Source organism: Nicotiana sylvestris, chromosome 1, assembly GCF_000393655.2.
Source record: "Nicotiana sylvestris chromosome 1, ASM39365v2, whole genome shotgun sequence".
Taxonomy (NCBI): Eukaryota; Viridiplantae; Streptophyta; class Magnoliopsida; order Solanales; family Solanaceae; genus Nicotiana; species Nicotiana sylvestris.
The window spans coordinates 24109076-24131645 of NC_091057.1; the positions used below are offsets into that span (position 1 = coordinate 24109076).

The following is a 22570-nucleotide window of genomic DNA, read 5'->3' on the forward strand; positions in this document are numbered from 1 at the left end:
GAGTCGTGAATGGATGTAAATCGATCCATGCCTTCCATTTTTCCCAAAAATCGTTCAAATGGATTTTCGGATTTTTGGGCAAAAACTTCGAGATCTTTTAGGGTTATATATAAGGTAAGTTTTCTTGTTTAAGGGGTAAGAAAAATCAGAGATAAGAATCTAGAGAATTTTGTTTTTTAAATCTGAAAAGAGTAAAAAATTTCTAGGGTTCTTGAAGTTGTCACTTTCTTCAAGCCGTTTTTCTTTTCAATATGCTTCTCTTCAGAAAACATACAAAAAAATACAATGGTCTGAGGTCATTTTTCATTCGAGTTTACTTTATTTTTTCAAGAGAAAAAATCTAAAAAAATCACTAAAGCATATATTTTTTTAGCATTTGTTCTTTCTCTTGATTTCTGGTTCTCAAAAGGAAGCTTGATTAAAGTTTAAGTTGGAATTGAGTTTGAGGTTCGAAATTCCAGTGTTGATTTGGTTCAAGTTTGTCGATTCTTGTTTCATGTTGCTGTTCGTTTCAAGTTTTGATTCGCGGCTTTGTTTGAGTTGGCTTATGCTGTTGTAATCGCTGAAGTTTTGTTAATTGAAAGCTCCAATTCCAGGTTCATTTTTGGTTCTCTCTTTTTCTTTTAATTTCAGTGATGAGAAACAAAAACGTTTGAATTTTGTGGGATGTTACACCAATCTGCCTCATGATGTTTGCTTCTCAATCAGTAGTGTTTGGTCCTGTTGTCGTATTTGCTAGATTTGTTTTTGATTTTTTTTTGTTTCTTTTGCTTGTTAAATGGTCAAACACATAACTAAGGTCCAAAACGCTTTAACCCTGGCTCTCGAGTTTATTTTGGTGGTTTAGTTAAGCTTGGATATGGATAATTGATGAAGTTAGAATATCTATGATCATGGCTTAATGAGAGAATTGCATTGAAATGTAGGCAAACTACTAGTGCTCCTAATTCGTTCGCGTCTGTTGATCTCTTCTTAAAGAATTTGTATGTGTTTAGCTTCCTTTGTAAACAGCAGAAGGTTTTTACTCTTATTTTGCGGATACTATGTTTAAATTAAAGAAGTAGAAGTTTTGTTTACATCATTCAGTGTTGGTTATTTGGTCGCATTAACTCATAAGGTCCTTCTGTCAAAGAATAGATCAAATTCCTTTTGAAAGGCCTGCATATGTGTAGTTTCCTTTGTACATTAACTGCGAACAGAATTGCTATATGTTTCATGAAGAGTCGTATGTTGGTGAAGCTTAAGGTGCATAATCTGATGTGCTTATCTATTTATGATGACCTAGATAGTCAGATTTGTTCTTTCAATGGCCCTTCACACTGATTAATCCTAATAGAAAGTTATCATTCATTTGTTCTGTTAAAAATCTATGTCATGGAGCAGCTGTGAAGTATTTCGATTTAATTTTAGAAAAGGTCCTTGTTCAAAGGGTATTAACGAGGATTAGACAACTAAACCTCAAAGGGCTTAGCATGTCTTGATCAGCGTTGTTTATCCATCTTAGTTTTATATCATTTTGGCCCCCTTGTGTGTTCTTGAGTATTTGTTCGAATTGTTCGTGCATTTATAAAACTGCGAGGTGATTGGGAATTGTTTGCTTTAGTTGCTTATAGTAGGAATAAAAATGATTATGTTGTTGTCAAAGAGAGCTGATACCTGAGAGTTGAGGGGTTAATTTAGAGGAACTTCCTGATTGCAAGTTTTTGAAATTTTGACATTCAATGTTTACTGTTTGTGCTCAAATTCTGGGTTGAAGGTGGCTAAAAGAGATTTGAATCTCAGTTGGGCTAGAATTGGTCCATCAGCAACAGCCCAATCGAAAGTTCCCTTTGGACTTTACTGTCTAGCGTAGTTTAAGACATGTTTTAATTAACATTGAATCTTCCTAAAAGCGGTTTTAAATTAATTAAAAGCAGTTCTAAAGTTAAAAATGCACAATAGGTTTAAAACTTGTATTAATTAGATAATATGCCATTTTTAACAGTTTAAGCGACCGTGCTAGAACCACGGAACCCGGGAATGCCTAACACCTTCTCCCGGGTTAATAGAATTCCTTATCTAGAATTTCTAGTTCACAGACTTTTAAAAATAAAAACTTACTCGATTTGGGATTTGAAATAAACCGGTGACTTGGGACACCAAATAAACTATCCCAAGTGGTGACTCTGAAGAATAAATAAATAATCCCATATCGAATAATATCACTTTAATTGGAAAAACTCCCTTATATCCGCCCTCATGTAGTAAAAAAGGAGGTGTGACAGTCGTGATGGCGCCTATCGTGAAACTAGGCCAGCCGACACATTTCCCGAATTAACCATTATTCAATAAAAGTCATCTTTAAGCCTTTAATTAATCAAATATCTCATAATGTAATTCTAAATAAACAGTGCGGAATAAATACACAACCCCGACATCGGGGTGTTACAAGTCACGAGCATCTACTAAGGTCTGAATACATTGAAGAGTCTGAAAATATACTAAAAGAAATCTAAGGAAGACAAGAGGGAGAAGAGCAGGGCTGCGAACACTGGCAGCTACCTTGCTAACTCTGATGACTCTGCCACTGACCAATCAACACCCGCTGCCGGGTTTAGAAATACCTGAATATGCATACAAGGTGCAGGGAGTAATGTGAGTACGCCAACTCAGTAAGTAATAAAAGTAAATAAAAGTTGAGCAATAAGAAAAACACGTAAACCACATCATAACGCTACAGCAAATGCAGTACATTTTCAAAATAGTACAGAAATTATTTACTTTGTAAATCAAGCTCAGTTTCAGTAAAACTTTTTAAAACAACTTTCAATAGTTTCAAACGAGTGATAAAACAGTGAGTAAAATGACAGAAATGTAAATAGCCTCTCGGGAAAAAAATATGTACCATAAACTGCCCCTCGGGCATAATATAAACAGAACCAGCCCCTCGGGCTACCTCACAATCACTCACAATCAGCCCCTCGTGCATAACATAAATCAAGAACCGCCCCTTGGGAAAATATGGATCAAGAATAGCCCCTCGGTCAATATCACATCTCACACTGAGTACCCGCGCTCATTGGGGGTGTGCAGACTCCGAAGGGGCTCCTACAGCCCAAGCTTCTCAGGATAATATTTACAATCATTACTTACCTCTATCCGGTCCAAACTCTAGCCCGCGATGCCTTTGCCTCTCGAATCGGCCTCCAAATGCTCCAAATCTAACCAAAATCAGTATACTATCATCATTATACGCTAAAGGAACAAAGCCCAAGCGAAAATAATCAAATTAACTCAAAACTTCCAAAATTGGCTCAAATCCGACCCCCGGGCCCACGTCACGGAATCCGATAAAAATCACATCAATAGAATCCTTATTCTCTCACGCGTCTACCCATAATAAATTCATCAAAATATGACCTCAATTGCCCATTCAAATCCCCAAAAGAATTCTCAAACTTTTCTTCATTTCCTAATTTCCACTCTAATTTCTCAAATTAAATAATGAAATTCAAGACTAAATCATGGAATTAAACCAAATATGAGTGAAAAATACTTACCCCAATTACTCCACTGAAAATCTCCTCAAATTTCACCTTCTCCCGAGCTCTCTAATAGTTTTTGTGATATTGGACTTAAACCTTCGATTTTTAAATATAATCTGACTGCCCAGTTATTCCTTCTACGCAAACGAGGCGGTTCTCTCGCGTTCGCGTAGGCTAATCTCGCCTGTCTCCAAAAATTCCCTTCGTGAACGCGTCCATGGCTTTGCAAACGCGAAGCTTCACCAACTCACTCCTTCCCAAATGCGTTCCCTAACACGCGAACGCATAGCCCAAAGGGACCTGGGGTCCCCAGCCGCCACTACTATTCGCGAACGTAGCCCATTGAGCGCGAACGCATAGAACACTTTACTCAACCTCCGCGTTCGCGTCCTCCTCCTCGCGAACGCATAGAACAAATTCTTCAGCTTCCCTATTTAATCTTCGCAAATGCGGGACCCCACCGCGAATGCGATGAACAAGAATTTTCTGCAATAACACCAGAAAATCTGCCAAGTCCAAAGTCCAAAAATTGATCCGTTAACCATCTGAAACACACCCGAGACCCTTGGGACCTCTACCAAACATGCCAACATATCCCATATTATCATTCAAACTTGTTCCAAACTTCGGAACCCTCAAAACAATATCAAAATATCAAATCAACCACGGATTCAAGCCTAAGAACTCCAAAACTTCCGAATTCCGATTTCGATCAAAAATTCTATCAAACCTCACTCGAATAACCTGAAATTTTGCACACACGTCCCAAATGTCACAACGAACCTGCTCCAATATCCGGAAATCCATTCCAACCCCTATATCAAAATCTCCACTACCAATTGAAAAGTGCCAAAATTCCAATTTCACCAATTCAAGCCTAAATCTACCATAGACCTCCAAATTACATTCTGGACTGGCTCCTAAGTCCAAAATCACCTAACGAAGCTAACCAAATCATAAAAATCCAAATCTGAGATCGAATACTAAAAAGTCAAAACTTGGTCAAACCTTTCAAAGTTTAAGCTTCAAACTGAGAATTGTTCTTCCCAATCTATTTTGATTACCATGAAAACCAGAACCGACGATTTACATAAGTCATAATACATCACGGGGCTAGTCATGCCCGAGAACTTGCAAGCTAAGTGCAAATGCTCAAAATGACCGATCGGGTCGTTACATCCTCCCCCACTTAAACATTCGTTTGTCCTCGAACTTGCCCGGAGTTGTTCTGAAAACCATCAAATCATTGTGTAACCTTACCATGGACATACCCGGGGGTGATCCCACATCACCCTATCTCATATAGGTCTAACAGCACATTGTAACTGAAATTTTGCAATCCAACCTAACTCATAAACCTTAGAACCACATATCTACTTCTGAAATCAACCACAAGATCAGAATCTCACATCTATACTCTGAATAAGCCCGAACAAGCTGTAACAAACCATACATACAGCCTCAGATGCAATTACATGATATACCATATAGCTCAAACTCTCGTAGCGATAACTTCTGATCATAGCAGTTGCTCAGAACAACCGAATATCGATAATAAACCTCTTATCAAATAAAGCCTCATTCCAACACTTCCGTATACTTCCAATGATAAATGAAACACGTAGAAAGTCATAACCATTCCTCAGATCCACCATTCATGCAACCATTTCTCCTTTGGCAAGGACTACAGCAAATTTCTAAGTCGAACATCGATATTATCCTTTTAACATGCTGAAATCAAATCCATTTGTATTCATTCTAGATCCCAACGATCTCATCTAGTCCAACACAACTACTATGGTGACATGACACACCAATACCATCTAAATCCACAACTCGTGCAATTCGCACACCAATAAGCAACAATCCGAACATACTCAAATCATGAAAAATGAATCAAATGAGAGAGTTGTACCGCAAGATCACCAGTACCACCATAACACAATGCTGAGAACCCATCACACGTCGTAGAACCAAAACACACGAATATAAACGAATATAACCTGAAGGAGTATACCTCCATATAACTTTTCTCCAATGCGCGACCTCATCCAAACAATAGTCCATATGAAACACCTCAAGTCCCTATGCTCAAAATCGACAACCACGCACAATTTGATGTTTAGAACCAAAGAAAATTATCATAACTATGGCGAAGCAATTGACACAACATTACACAAACCCGAAAGGACACAACCAATACGCCATCCGCCGAGCAATACCTAATAATCTTCTCGCTCGAATTCCACTGAGAGACCCCAATAAAACCATACCACATGTGCCTATAACCAACAAATCCTAACGCCTCACAACACGGAAAGGTAATTCATAGATATCCCTAGATAACTAATAATCTCAATTACAATCGAATCAACACATCCCTCAACAATACAACTCGGAGTCAACCAAGCCGACTCAATGTGGAACACATATCCATATTGGCCTACCAATGAACCCCTTATCAAGGAGTTCCTGAAGCTGTTCCTTCAACTCCTTTAACTCTGCTGGTACCATACAATACGGTGCCCGGCACTAAATCAATACCGAAATCAACAACCCTGTCCGGCGACATGCCCCACAGCAGGAAACACATCCGAAAAATCCCTCACCACCGAAATTGAATCAATGGTAGGAGTCTCTGCACTGACATCCATCACGAAGGCCAAACAATAAAGACAACCCTTCCCAGCCATCCGCTGGGTCTTCAAAAATGAAACCACCCTACTGGGAATATAATCCGTCAAACCTCGCCACTCAATCCGTGGCATTCCCGACATAGCCAATGTCGTCACCCTAGTGCAATAGTCCAGAATAACACGACACGGAGATAACCAGTCCATACCCAATATCACATCAAAATCTAGCATACTAAGCAATAAGGATCCACCCGGGTCTCCAAACCTCCAATAGTTACCACACAAGACCGATATACGCGGTCCACAACTACGACCTAACCTGTTTAAGAGAACTCACAGTCTCCAAATCCATACAGCACGCGAATAACCATATTTGTCCCAACTCCACCGTTCGAATATACAACATACATCTAATATCTAATCATACCACGAGAGGTACTCCTATGATTCTTTTGTGCCACCAAGCAAACTCGAATATTAGCAGTCAGTCCAACAAGAGAGTGTCGCAATACCAATGAAGTGTCCTCAACTCAAACACATCGCCCTTTTCTAAAATGTATACCTTCATCAAGCCACACCAATCAGTGATCTCATTTATCTAGTCATCTGAAACCGTCCATGCTACCTAAGAATTTGACCTTCTTTTCAAAACTGAACCGTGACCTTAAACATGCAAATCTCAATCCTACACAACATACCGCATATACCATACCATCCTAGGATAAATATGAGAACTTCATATCCATTCCGAGCCACAAGCAACTACGTACTCAACTAGCCAAGAACTTTCCATTGATCCCATCTAGAAGAAAATCAATATACATCTCATGCTCCTCACGCTTGTAGAAAATATACATCTCTAACCGTGGTAGAAACCATCAAGAACTCTCCGAATTCCATTTGCACAAAACTAAACCGTTAGGAATGAATCCTTCTAACTCAACCAATCTACGCAAGCCACTAAAACCCAAGAGCATTATCGTGAAACACCTGTAGAAACTCATTACCTTGTAAGCGCCCAAAGAATTAATCATAACCCTTACCATGCCGATCCGACCTACTACCAAGGTATCCTATTTATCCAAGTTCCTTCTAAATTACCTTTAAATTGATACTTCTCCTTGCCATAATACCGCAATTCCTCAACCCAGACTCATCACACGAGACCCAAGCATAAAACCGCACCGTCTAAGGCTCATAAACTGCTAAATACTCTCTTAAATATTCCCAAAAGCACCACATTCAAAACACCTACCCTGAAAAGACTTCCTGCGAATCCAAAGCCATTACCTTCACCTTCCTGATACTGATATATAGAATCCCATAATTGATATAGAAATGCCACAAGTCTTGTCACCCTCCAATGCAAACCTCAGTTTCTAGCCAAATATACAACCTAAAAATCTCCAATTATTACATGTAAGATCTTGAACCCACTAGAACTAGTCTCGAGAGTCATTCACTCTACTCAAACCACAATTAGACCGATCAAACGGACAAGAAGATTTGTGCTCCATTAGCACTCCGACACCGCAGAATGTAGCCTCACCTTAATGCAACCAAGCAACTTCCTGTTCTATGCAACGTACATCCTTTACCAATAACAACTCAAGTTATTCTGTGATTCTCACACACCCATAAAGCATAACATAACCTTTATTGAAATTTCCTTTACTCGAGCCATCCTCAGTCTCAACCTCCGTAAGCCATAATTGATTCACCAGTACACCTCTAACTGGAACCAACATATCACATAACCGTGCAATCAACTAATCAATAGCAGACTCCTCCATTTGGATCAAAGCCATAGATCAAAACATACAATAACTCATAATGCATATACTATATTACTGCCATAATACCATAGTGAGATTATACTCAATCCTTCATAAGCTCGTGCAACACAGACCATCTAGTACTTTAAATCTTCTACAAATCTCGCATTCACCCTCGTAACAGTCAAGCCCACTCTCCTAAGCGACCAAAATTCAAATTGTAACACATATATTTCACAGGAAAAAGTGATCTTCCAACAAATAACACAAGGATCACACAAACTTCAGAACACTCCGCAGGAGATAACCCACCTGCTTCACCTCAAACAACCATATTTTTATACCCTTCCACCGTCATCAACATTACGCAGTCACTTAATCTTCCTAAGTCTGAACTCATATCACAACATGAAACCTACTTCACTTCCCAACTAGACAACGTGAAAAAATCCTTCAACACACCCACAACTCGGGTTGTACATCAAATCATGATGGAAATCAAGCACCGGATAGTACTTGATACCCACATGCAGACCTTTCTCGTCTCATTCAATTCATAAGAACACATCTCGCAATCACATCACACTCATCACGTAACTATCCAATCACCATTTCCCTTAATAGGGACACTACCGAACATATAAATCCAGAAACGCGGGCTCGCTTAATCAACAGCTCAGGGCTCAAGCTACAGGCACGACACGACCTCAACTCCTCCAGACTGGTCCAACATCAACACACAAAGATCACATCTCGCCCTCGATCAGGGAATCACAAGCCATCGATGCACAGCCGATACCGAGTGTTCATGCACGCATATGAATGCATGGAAGGAATTCAAAGAGTTACATGTCAAGCTGAATCAAGGACGCACGATAAGAATTCAAGAATATGGGATTTCCTAAAGGTTTTGCAGCCTCCCGAGGATAAGTACAAATGTCTCCATACCGATCCGTGAGACTCTACTAAACCTGCTCATGACTCGTGAGACCTATGTAACCTAGGCTCTGATACCAACTTGTCACAACCCTAAAATCGACCCGGTCATGATGGCGTCTATCATGAAACTAGGTCAGCCGACACAATTCCCGAATTAACCATTATTCAATAAAAGTCATCTTTAAGCCTTTAATTAATCAAATATATCATAATGTAAGTCTAAATGAATAGTGTGGAATAAATACACAAGCCCGACATCAGGGTGTCACAAGTCACGAGCATCTACTAAGGTCTGAATACAACGAAGAGTCTGAAAATATACTAAAACAATATAAGGAAGACAAGAGGGAGGAGCAGGGCTGCGAACGCCGACAACTACCTTGCTAACTCAGATGACTCTGCCACTGAGCAATCAATACCCGCTACCGGGTTCAGAAATACCTGAATCTGCACATAAGATACAGGGAGTAATGTGAGTACGCCAACTCAGTAAATAATAAAAGTAAATGAAAGCTGAGCAATAAGAAAACACGTAAACCACGTCATAATGCTACAACAAATACAGTACATTTCTAAAACAGTACAGAAATCATTTAATTCGTAAATCAAGCTCAGTTTCAGTAAAATCTTTTAAAACAACTTTCAATGGTTTCAAACAAGTGATAAAACAGTGAGTAAAATGACAGAAACGTAAACAGCCTCTCGGGAAAAAATATGTACCATAAACCGCCCCTTGGGCATAATATCAACAGAACCAGCCCCTCAGGCTACCTCACAATCACTCGCAATCAGCCCCTCGGGCATAACATAAATCAAGAACTGCCCCTCGAGCAAACATGGATCACGAACAACCCCTCAGGCAACAACATGAAACAACAACAGCCTCTCGGTCAATATCACATCTTACACTAGGTACCCGCGCTCACTGGGAATGTGCAGACTCCGGAGGGGATCTTCCAGACCAAGAACTATAACAAGTCATCTCATGGCATAATCAAACTGGCCCTCGGCCTCATAAGAAGCTACCTCATGGCGTAACAAATCAGGCCCTCGGCTTTATAATCATGAATCAGTACAACACTGCTACGATGTGCAACCCGATCCCATAATATCCTCAGAACAGAGGCCCTCGGTCTCACTCAGTCAGAAATTTCTCAAGCCACTCGGGCAACAATAAAACATAATGCTCAGCCCAAAATATCATTTAAAATATCAAAACGAAGTAAATATGGATGAGTTATGAAAATAGTAGAATACAGCATGACTTAGTACAAATATGAAGTCAAAACAGTGAGGAATCGTAGTAAAAATCCCCCTAGGGTCCAATATAGTTGGCACGAGGCCCAAATATGGCATTCAGCCCACAACATGATAATACTTTCCAAAACACAATGATATTAAACAGTTTTCAATCAAATACGTGACTTAATAGTCATACGGGACAGATTAAGTCACAATCCCCAACGGTGCATGACCCCACGCTCATCATCTAGCGTGTGCGTCACGTCAAAGTAGCACAACGATGTGAAATCCGAGGTTTCATACACTCAGGACAACATTTACAATCATTACTTACCTCTATCCAGTCCAAACTCTAGCTCGCGATGCCTTTGCCTTTTGAATTGGCCCACAAATGCTCCAAATCTAACCAAAATCAGTATATTATTATCAATATACGCTAAAGGAACAAAGGCCAAGCGAAAATAATCAAATTAACTCAAAAATTCAGAAATTGGCTCAAACCCGGTCGGGCCCACTCTCGGAATCCGATAAAAATCACATCAATAGAATCCTTATCCTCCCACGAGTCTACCCATAACAAATTCATCAAAATCCGACATCAATTACCCATTCAAATCCCCAAAAGAATTCTCAAACTTTTCTTCCATATTCCCCCAATTTTCACTCTAATTTCTCAAATTAAATGATGAAATTCAAGACTAAATCATGGAATTAAACCAAATATGAGTGAATAATACTTACCCCAATTACTCAACTGAAAATCTCCTCAAATTTCACCTTCTCCCGAGCTCTCTAATGGTTTTTTTGATATTGGACTTAAACCCTCGATTTTTAAATATAATCTGACTGCCCAGTTATTCCTTCTACGCGGACACAGCGGTCCTCTCGCGTTCGCGTAGGCTAATCTCGCATGCCTCCAAAAATGTCCTTCGCGAAAGCATCCAAAGATTCGTAAACGCGAAGCTTCCCCAACTCACTCCTTCGCGAACGCTTTCCCTGACACGCGAACGCATAGACCAAAGGGACCTGGGGTCCCCAGCTGCCACTACCCTTCGCGAACGCGGCCTATTGAGCGCGAACGCATAGAACACTTTACTCAACCTCCGCGTTCGCGCCCTCCTCCTCGCGAACACATTGAACAAATTCCTTAGCTTCCCCATTTACTCTTCGCGAACGCGAGACCCCACCGCGAACACGATGAACAAGAATTATCTGCAACAACACTAGAAAATCTGCCAAGTCCAAAGTCCAAAAATTGATCCGTTAACCACCCGAAACACACCCGAGGCCCTCGGGACCTCAACCAAACATGACAACATATCCCATATCATTATTCAAACTTATTCCAACCTTCGAAACCCTCAAAACAACATCAAAACATCAAATCAACCACGGATACAAGCCTAAGAACTCCAAAACTTCCGAATTCCAATTTCGATCAAAACGTTTGTCAAACCTTGCCTGAATGACATGAAATTCTGCACACATTTCCCAAATGAAACAACGGACCTACTTCAATTTTCGTAATTCCATTCCGACCCCTATATCAAAATCTCCGCTGCCAACCGGAAAGTGCCAAAATTCCAATTTCACCAATTCAAGCCTAAATCTACCACGGACTTCCAAAATACATTCCGAACACGCTCCCAAGTCCAAAATCACCTAACAGAGCTAACCAAATCATAAAAATCCAAATTCAAGATCGAATACTAAAAAGTCAAAACTTGGTCAAACCTTTCAAATTTTAAGGTTTAAACGGAGAACTGTTCTTCCCAATCCATTCCGATTACCCTGAAAACCAGAACCAACGATTTACATAAGTCATAATACATCACACGGGGCTAGTCATGCCCGAGAACTGGAGAGCTAAGTGCAAATACTCAAAACGACCGGTCGGGTCATTACAAAAGTTGCCTGGGTCACTAAGTTTTTGTGGAAGCTTATTTTGAAGAATAGCACTGCATTTTCTGTAAGCTTAATTATAGAGATTCCTTCCAATTTTCTTTTACTTGATAAAATATCTTTCAAAAACTTGGCGGAGGAGGGCATTTGCATTAAAGCATCAGTGAATGGAATATTTGTGTAAAATTGTTTCAAAATTTCAAGAAATTTAGAAAATTGTTTATCAAGATTTTCTCCTTTTATTTTCTGGGGAAAAGGAATGTCGTTAGAGGGAGGATTTTCATGTGAAATTGTTATTCCTTTTCTTTTTTTCTTTTGTTCTTCTGGCTGATCAGATGTTACCTCTATTGGGTCTCCTTTTTCCTATTTTTCTTCTTGTACCTTGCCTTGTCGATTTGGATATGGGTCATTCAAATTCTTTCCTGATCGTAACGCAATGGTTTTGAGATGCTCCTTCAAATTTTTCTCAGTGTTTCTTGGCAGTCCTTGAATTTTTCCTAAGAAAAGAGTTTCCAGTTGACTTACCTGAATTTTTAGATTTTTCAACGATGAATTATGACTCTCCATTTTCTCATATGTAGCCTTTATGTATTTGTACATCAAATCTTCAAGGCTAGGTGTATGAGATTATTGTGGCTTAGGCTGATAAGGTCTGAAATTTTGTTGCACCCTATTCTGATTCTAAAATCCTAGTAGTCCTTATGCATGTTGTTTTAAAACTATGAGTTTTCAGCATCATTGGGGTTACTCCATTGAAATCCCAGATGTTTATGAGCCATGGGACTCCCATAGGGGTAAGATTTGTAGCCAATTAAGTTTGCCTGTTCATTATTCTGATTTGTGGCTTGGTGTTCATGATTGAGATGATTCTCACCACAAATGTCACAACCTTCAGATTGTTGTGGATTTACCTTAAAGATTTCAAGTTTTTTTTTGCTAAGAAAGCAATTTATCGAGTTAAGGTGTTCAGGGCATCTACCTGGTTCACAGTTGCTACCTTTTTATAGTAATACGGCCAGATGGCCACTGCACTGCATTCTCAGAAATTTTATTTAACAATTGTAAATCTTCATCAATAGTTTTTCCTATTATGGAACCTCTGGCAGCTGCATCTATAACATTTCTCGATGAGGATTTTAACCCATGATAAAAAAAATGTATAGAAGCATATGATCGGGAATTCCATGATGCGGACATTTCTTAATAAACCTTTTAATCTTTCCCGAGCATGATAAACTGACTCAGTGTCAATTTGCAAAAAATTATTAATATCTTGTCTCATTTTTGTTGTTTTAGCAGGAGAAAAATATTTGTTTAGAAATTTCTAAGTCATCTGATCCCATGTTGTGATGGATCCTCTAGGAAAGCTACTTAACCAAGCTTTAGCTTCACCTTTTAGAGAAAAAGAAAAAAATCTTAGCCTAATTGCATCTGGTGACACCCTGTTATACTTAGCTATTTCAACAAGCTCAAGAAAATCAATCAAATGACTGTATGGGTATTCATTGGGATCTCCAATGAGCTAACAAGATTGTTGAATTGTTTGGATCAAACTAGTCCTGATTTCCAAATGGTTAACTACCACATGAGGCCTTCTAACACTTGATTCACAATCAAATTGATCAGATCTAGCATAATCTCTCAGAATCATATTAGCTGGGCGTGGTGCTACTTCATCAAATTGGTCTTCTGGAATTGGTGGAATTATTGGTGGTGGATCATTGAGAAGTCCTTCTTCTTGTTCCATGCCTTTGCTAGCTGTGCTATGAGAAGTTGAAGTTTGTCCTTTCCTGCGCAATCGTAAAGATCTTTCAATTTTAGGATCGTATTCAAACAACTCTATAGAAGAAGAGCGAGTCAAAAACTAGCTGAAATTCCTGAGAATAAGAAAGAAAATAAAATAATCATTAGAACAAAAATGGTTTCCCAAATTAGTAAGAGGATAATTAATCTGAAGTAGATACTTGCCAATTTCCGGCAACGGTGCCAAAATTTTGACGAGGCCAATGTGCATAGGAATTGTTGTTCGTGCTTTCTCAAATTATAATACAGTTTAAGATATCTTCCCACATAGATTGGAACATCTATGCTACGGATTTAGATTATCTTCATTACTATTTAGGATAATCGAATTTATAAGTGAGTGAAAGTTTTAAGATTTTTAAAGGCAAAGAAACTTGAGTAGAAATAATAAGAAAGCGCTGGGAATCCTTGAAGCCACTTAATAAGATTAATATAATATGATTCAAACTCTAATACTTTCGAAAGTATAATTGCTTATTCTTAATACAATTATATTTTTTTCACTTTAAAGTAACTCTCTAAAAACACCTCTACCGATTAGTGTAATTAAATAATTTACAATTAGTGATGATAAGAACATAAATATTTTCTTGCCTGAGTTGTACCAATTATAACAAAAACCTCTTTCGATTAGTTCTCGTCAGATCAATAGACTTAATCAAATCACTTTCTTTTTCGGATAAAGATTGAAATAAGTAAGACTAAAGACACTCGTAAGTAGTTGGCATTATATTAATTTGTCCAATGACTATTTTATTTATAACTATTCGATGCAACTTATTTTGCTTCTTCCGAATACAAAATTAGCACAATGGTAGTTATAAAATAGAATAGTTAGATTAGACAATATTAAATAATCAACACCTTATTATTTTGGTACTAAAAGATGGAGATTTGGACATCTTCTCGTACAAGAGCATATAGAACTGAATACATATTATAGTAACTTAGCAAGCTTTTTCAAGTATCCCAACCGAAGAAGTTTACTCCATTATGGAGTAGATAAAAGTACTACTAAGAAGATAAAGAAATAGAATACTTGCTAAAAGAGAAAGAAATATTAACTACCAAAATCTAAGCTAGAGAATCCAATTAATAGATTGACTCTTTTCTACTATTCTGGCGTGCTTTGCCTTACATAGATAGGCTCTATTTATAGGAGAAAATAGCAGGAAAACTAATCCTCTGTTGCGACAGTAATAGTTGTCATCGCGACGCTAATTGCTTTATTTTTTCTTCTTCATTGTGCTGCAACAATAAATGTCATTGTCGTGATGCTAATTGTTATATCTTTTCTTCTTCATTGTCGCGACAACAAGAGCTGGTGTTGGATCAATAATGACATGGCTCTTCCTTTGGTTTCTTGATGCACCAACAAAGTATCATCGTCCTTCCTTTTTTTGTTTGTTTTCTTTTCTTTTTTTTAAAATAATCCTTCCCTGCAAGATTTGTTAGTACTTATAGGAGAGTAAATATAAATTATTCATGCTTTTTTATAAAAAAAATATTATTTATTTACATATAAAAATACATGAATAATTATACTTATCAGACATATTATGATTTTAAATATGTTAATACTTTTGTAACCATAAAAATTTGTAATTAAGAATAAAATGTGAAATTCAAATTAAATTACTTTTAAAATTAGAAAGGAGTCATTGTGACACTGTTTTTCTGGGTGCAAAGGAGTAATTGTGACTCATGTCTTCAAAGAAAAAGAAAATCAGAACTAGATTGTGTGCCTTAAATAATGGGCTCTTAACAGCGGATACATTTCCGTATTCGGCCCAATATAAAGCTGTAACAGGCCCACGTCAATTATCCATTTCATCTCAAACCCTTTAGTATAGTAGTATGCCAAAACAAACTAAACATAGTTTGAGATTAAATAGATGAATTTTTATAAAGCACTATAGTTTAGAGCCTAGTAATTATAATTTGCTTAATTGTTATTCCCAGCTATTGTTCAATTATTACTAACTTGTATCCCTTTGTATTCAAATAGACGGAATAAGTACTATATTGCTTAGGCCAGTCTTCTTTTATAATGATTCTTGAGTAGTTTTATTTGGATAAATATCTTGAATTTCAATAAATTCACATGGAAAATGCATAAGTACCCCCTTGACCTATACCCGGATTTCCAACTACACACTTTATCTTTGCGGAAATCCTATTATCCCCCCTAAACCTTTTTTAAATAAAATTATTTGCACCCTTAATGCTGACGTGACAGAGTGTGTGTATTTCACTCTCCCAAAGGAGAGTGAGAAGCAAGAAAAAATAATTTTCAAATTATTGTTTATTTTTTTTTACCATTTTTCTTACTTTTTTTTTTCCTTTTTCTTTGTCTTTTTTCTTTTACTTTTTTTTTTGTTTCTTCTCTAATTCCGGTGGATATTCATTCACCGGCAACTTTGTCTAACCGTTTTTCTTCCATTTTTTCTTTTCACACAAAAATTAAACTCTCAAAAAGATCTATTCATAAACAAAGCAAAATACACTCAGATTTGGGGAAAAAAATTCATCATCAAAAACCTTCCCATGCTAGAAAAAAATGATGTATTGAAATTTTAACTGAAAAAAGTCTTCTCAACTTATATTCGTTTTTATTTCTTTTGCTCTTCCTCCCACACATAAATTACACTTTCAAGAAAAAATTATAAATATATAGCGCAATGGGTTCCTGGTCACTTAAACTTGTAGGGCTTTTGAAAGCTGATACACGAACTTTGGATTTTCCCATTTGAACACTCCAACTTGACGAAATGGGTAATAATAAACACATCCACCAAAGCATGTATATCAATTGCGCTGACATGTATAACACATCATGCTAAGCTATTTATTATCTGCCATGTGTTATTTGTGGGTCCCATTTTTAAACACAAAATCAGAAAAAAGAAAAAAAAAAGTTACAAATACAAAAAGGAAAAAAAAAACAACGCCTGAAACATATTAGGTGTTCGACAATTCCACCGTGGGAATCATCCCCTCTGACGAGCAGCAGAACTCCGACGAGGCAAAAATGAACGCGCAAGGTGTTCCAGGTATCCAAATTAGAAAAGAAAGGTACCAAAATGTTCGCCTTGATGAGGAGAATGCTCCTACACTTCCAATTTCATATGGGTACCAACCAATTCCTCCAATTTTACAATCCAAAAGCTCAGGCAGTCCGGTTGAGCAAGTTGTTCGACGAAATGCCCCTATCAATTCTGGGCCAATTGGAGACCAATTTCCAATTGGAATCCCTTCTACTACACCCATGGATCCTCTATGCAAAGATTCAGCTCAATCCATTCAAGAAATCAACCATCATCACCAAGTTGAAAACTCAGAACTTCACTAATTGACCAGGCATGGTGCTCCAGGGATAATTGGATCCCAAAACCAATGTCAATCCATTTCTGCACCCCAGGTGAGTATTCCCAACCCATCACAACCAATTTTACATGGGTCAATCGCGTCGAATATTAAAAAAGGCCCTTCAGAACACTGTTCACCCAACACTGTTCGACCAAATGTCAACCCCCAATCCAGCCCAATTCAAAGGAATTTATAGATGGGAGACCTTTCCTTAGTACTTATGGAGATCACTTGCCAAGTTTCTCAGCAATCCATTGTAGGAATTGAATCTGCTCAAAAAATTGGAAAAGTCTTGCAATCCATTGCGGGAAGATGAAAAAATTGGAAAAGTCTTTTTTTCCTTTTTATTTTTCTTTTTTATTTATATTTTATTCCAATTCTAATTTTTATAAGCAAAAACAATACTATTCACGTGCCTTGGCAGCGTGATTTGCACACAGTTTAGCCATGTCAGCTGTAGTGCTTCCACATAGGCATGGTCAATGGTCAAAAATATTTATTATTACCCATTTTGTCAAGTTGGAGTGTTCAAATGGGAAAATCCAAAGTTCATGTATCGGCTTTCAAAAGCTCTACAAGTTTAAGTGGCCAAGAAGCCATTACGCCTAAATATATAAAACAAAACACACTTAGATCGGGATAAAAATCTATCGCCATAAAAAAGAATTCGCCGGAAAAAATAGTGTTCGTGAAATTCCGACGACCACCATTTTATGCCGCCGATGACCAAGACAAAAAGAAAGAGAATGAAAAAAATGAGAATAATAAGAAATAAGAAAAAAACATAAGAAAAAGAAGGAAGAATAAAAAAAAAGTACTAAAAATACATGTGGGGGCGCGTGTAGTTCACCACTTGCCAAGAGTTTGGTTGTCTAGTTTTAGGGTGGTATTTATTCCATTTAAAAAAAAGTTTAGGGGGAATAATAGGATTCCCGCAAAGATAAAGTGTGTAGTTGAGAATCCGGGTATAGGTCAGGAGTACTTATGCAATTTCCCTAAATTCACGTGAATTCCTAGAGATTGAAGGTTTTTTAAGACAACTTTCCTCTTCGTAATCCTTACACAGAGGCGGAACCAGGATTTGAGCACGATGGGGGCACCACTGTATGCTAGTCATTAGCGATAAAATTCGACGTGCAACTCATTGAAAACTTAATGATTATGATGACTTATCATTTAAGTATTAACAAAAAAAGTTCTAAAGAAATAGAAAGCACCGAATATATATATATATATATATATATATATATATATATATATATATATATAGAGAGAGAGAGAGAGAGAGAGAGAGATAGAGAGAGAGAGAGAGATTTCTTCGCAAAATGGATGCTATGGGAAGGGAAGGTGTTTGATTAAGCATGTTTCATACTTTAAAATTTTAATTTTTAATAAATAAAAAAAGGGGTCAGTGATCAAAAGAGCGTTCAATCGTAAATTTATCAAAAATATATTAAAGAATTCAAGATAAAGAGTATGGTAATAATAAAAGAACTGAAAAAGAGTCTCAAACTATTAGTTGTCATTGCCGAGTCAGATTGTTGAAAAAGGTTGTCACAAAATGATATATATTTTTTTATTTATGGACCGATAAGTTGCAATTAGATGATTTCAATTTTAAGGGATGAATTTGAAAAAGAATAAAATTAATTAGGTTGACTATTATGTACTAGTACTATACTATAATTGAATTCAAAAAAAGAAGAAGATAAAAGTAAAAAATAAAGCAATTTGTTATTAAATATAAATTACATTGTATTCAAAGAACTAAAATATTAATTAAGTTCACTATTATATATTAGTACTAAATTATAATTGATTTAAAAAGAAAGGACAAAAGTAAAAACTAAAGCAATTTGCTATTAAATATAAATTACATTGTACTCTAAATAAAAAGGAGGAAAAAGTTGAAAAGGAAGAACAAACATAAAAAGGAGGGAAAAAAGTTGAAAAGGAATAGAAAAGGCTAAAGGTGGGATTCGAACTTGCATCACTTCCAAAATCAAAAGTTAAATGACCAATGCAACCACTTGACAATCAGTCTCTTTGAATTTAGGAGGCACACTTAAAATATTTAAGGGGTTCCATATATATGTATATATATATATATATATATATATAGGATTTTTGCCAAAGCTAATGGGGTCACGTGACCCCTCAACCCACAATGTAGGTCCGTCCCTATCCTTACATAATCTTCCTTCTATATCGCGGTTAGTGGTGCCTTATCAGAAAAAGCCTTAGTCATTAATTTTATTAATCATTGGCTTTAATTAGGCTTCTAATTTTGTTGAGCTACCCTTGTCAAAACCTTAAACAATATACAATAAAAGGACGGGAGAGAGTAATATCTAATACTGTGAACAAAACTAAAATATTAGTTTTTGAAATTGAAACTTTATACTAACTGATATATTCTTCAGTTTGACTAGTGAAATAAACTTTAATGCTACTAATGCTTTAGCAAGATTGAGCCAATCTTGACTACTAAATGCAGGTAAAACCAATGCAAAGAGGAGATAAAGCACAATTTAATTCCACAAGACCATGTTTCCACTATATAAGCCACTATTTTCTTCACACTTTCTCACCATTGTAGAAGCATCACAATTTAGTGTAATTTACAAATATGGGCACTTCTTCACATTTACTCCTTCTCCTTTGCCTTTTCTTTCTCTCTACCGCAACTTTCTCCAGAAAAATAACTTTGAAACCTACTGCTCCTACCCCATCTCCTAGTGAAGAAACTCCAACAATCTCACCTTCTCCCTCAGAAGTTCCTACTCCAATTACTGTTTCATCACCTTCACCTGTAGATGCACCAATTAGCTCATTGTCACCATCTCCTCAAGAAGCTCCAATTGTCATCATTACACCTCCTCCTCAAAGTGGTGATTCTCCTCGTCCTGCTCCTGTTCTTGCTCCTGCTCCTGCTCCTGTGCCTGATCGCGTATGTGGCCATCATCCTCATGAGGGCCACCACTCAGGTCATGTCGGCCACCATCGGCCCCACACTAATTGTATTCACCACCACGGCCACCACCATCACCATGGTAAAGAATCTCACCATCATGAACGTGTTCAACCACCTGTTCAAGAACCTGCACCTTCTGCACCAGTTTCTTCTCCTGAAGTTTCAGCTCAAGCTCCTGAATCTGAATGATTTCTTTTCTTTTGTATTACCCTATATGCATGGTGGATTAATTAGAGAGATCAAAATTATCAACAAAAGAGAAAGGAAAAGGATGTTATATGTCAAATTTTATTGCAGGACAAGGAATAGGAAATGAGTATAATTTCAAAGTTTAAAAAGTACAAGAAGTAAAATACAGTAGACAATTATTCTAAATGAACATTGTCTTTTTTATTCTGTTTGTGCACTGCACAGTTCTTTTATTGCGTTTGTGTATTGTACAATTATGTGAATCGAAACTAAAGATTAACCCAAATTATTAAATTGAAACTATTCGAAAAAATTTATCTTAGTTTTACACAATAAGTTAACAAAAAAATTAGTACTACGATATTAGCTTTTCAAAAAAAAAAAATGGCCAACTCGAACTATTGACTCCCCTGCTTGAAAGAGAATGTATCACCCAAATATTCCCTCTTCTCTTTTTGCCCAAGAAAAAAAAATACGTATATTAATTTAAAGTAGAAATACATGGAAGTATGTAGTCCCAACAGAAATGGATACTAATAAAGTAATGAATTTTAGGCCTAATTCAAATAATAGTTAGTTCATGAGGATCGCTCAAAACTATATAAAATGATCATCCTACCCCGACAAACCACAAGGCATCCAATACCCTATTATGAGAGGGGAAAGGGCCTTTTCGGGTGGCATATATTTATAGGTAATAACCGAAGTAAGAAACATAACAGATCATAAATATAAAATAATAATCCTTCAGTTTCAGCTTATATAACAATATTTTCTTTTTAGTCATTACTAACAAAATTGAACCTAGACTGCCACATCTACCAATCAAGGGAAAGCCAGAAAGTGAGACCAAAAGGGCCAAAATTTGGTACAAATATGCCACGTCCAGTTAGTGAGCCAAAAATGCTTTCACCGTTATTTGTTTGGCTCACTTATGCCCCTACGACTAATGGTCAATGCCAAATAAAAAAAGATCTACTTAAATTATACGTGGTAACTTTTATTTGTCCAATTTTAAACCATGACCAAAATTAAATAACCCACTATTAACTCATTTTTTTACCCAATTCAAAAATCCGACCCGCCTTAAAAAATGACCAAACTCTTGATTATCAAAAAAATTATCTTCTCAATCTTTTTAATTCTACCATCATCATAGCTGCCACCATCCCCTCTCCTCCGTACCAACGACGTTGCCACCACATTTTTAGTCTAGGGGTAGTGTTGGTCCTTTTTCATATTTTTATCATCTTCTTCATTTTACATTGACCATTGGAGCTTTCATTTTTTGAAAATATTTGACAGAAGACCTTAATTTTCACATTCAAATGTCACTTATAATGATAATTGTTTTTCTTTCTCATTACATAAGATAATCAAAAGAACCCATTATGAATTCATGGGCTTTAAATTTCGAAATAGTCCAGTTTTTTCTTCACAATTTTTTTAAATTTTGCAAACTCTTAATAATTTGTTAGACCAAAATAGTAATTTATTGTAGAAAATAAAAATTTTATGGCATAAGTACTCCTCCTTGAACAAACTCCTAGTTTTACAACAAAAAAAGGACACCAAATCGAAATAAATTAAAGATTTTCTAACCGGACGCTTTCGATTAGCATAATATTCTCGTTGTTATTGTTTAAAAATGGAGGAATTGAGCAAACATGAGAATCATGGTTGTGGTGGCAGCGTTGTTGTTATGGAGGAAGGGGAGTGGTGGCAGCTATGATGATAGTAGAGTTGAAAAGATGAAGAAGTTAATTTTTTTAACAATCAAAAGTTTGGCCCTTTTTTTAGGTGTGTCGGATTTGAGGTTGGGTAGAAAGAGAATTAAGGATGAGTTTATTTAATTAGGATCATAGTTTAAAATTGGACCAATACACATTTTTCATGTGTAATTTAAATAATTATTTTTATTTTGGCATTGATCGTTAGTCAGTCGTAGGAGCATAAATGAGTAGAAAAATAACGTTAGGAGCATTTTTTGCTCAGGGAAGAAAGGCATATTTGTACGAAATTAAATAGTCAAAAGGCCCTTTTTCCATATATTTAAACCAAAACCGCTGTCTTCAAAGTCATGTCCTTCCAACGCGTCACTATCATTAAAAAGGGTCACTAATTGGGTCACATTGTTAGATATTAATTCGAAAACAAAAAAAAAATTACGATGATGATGTGAGACACAAATTTCTAATTGGTCGTCCATGTGCATGT

At 36.8% G+C, this 22570-nt stretch overlaps 1 protein-coding gene across 1 annotated transcript; it reads left to right on the plus strand.

Moving 5' to 3' along the window:
- Positions 1–19819: 19819 nt before the first annotated feature.
- LOC104248050 (classical arabinogalactan protein 10-like) lies at positions 19820–20353 on the plus strand. Its single transcript, XM_009804238.1, has one exon. The coding sequence runs from the start codon at positions 19820–19822 to the stop codon at positions 20351–20353; it is 534 nt and encodes a 177-aa protein (XP_009802540.1).
- Positions 20354–22570: the final 2217 nt, after the last annotated feature.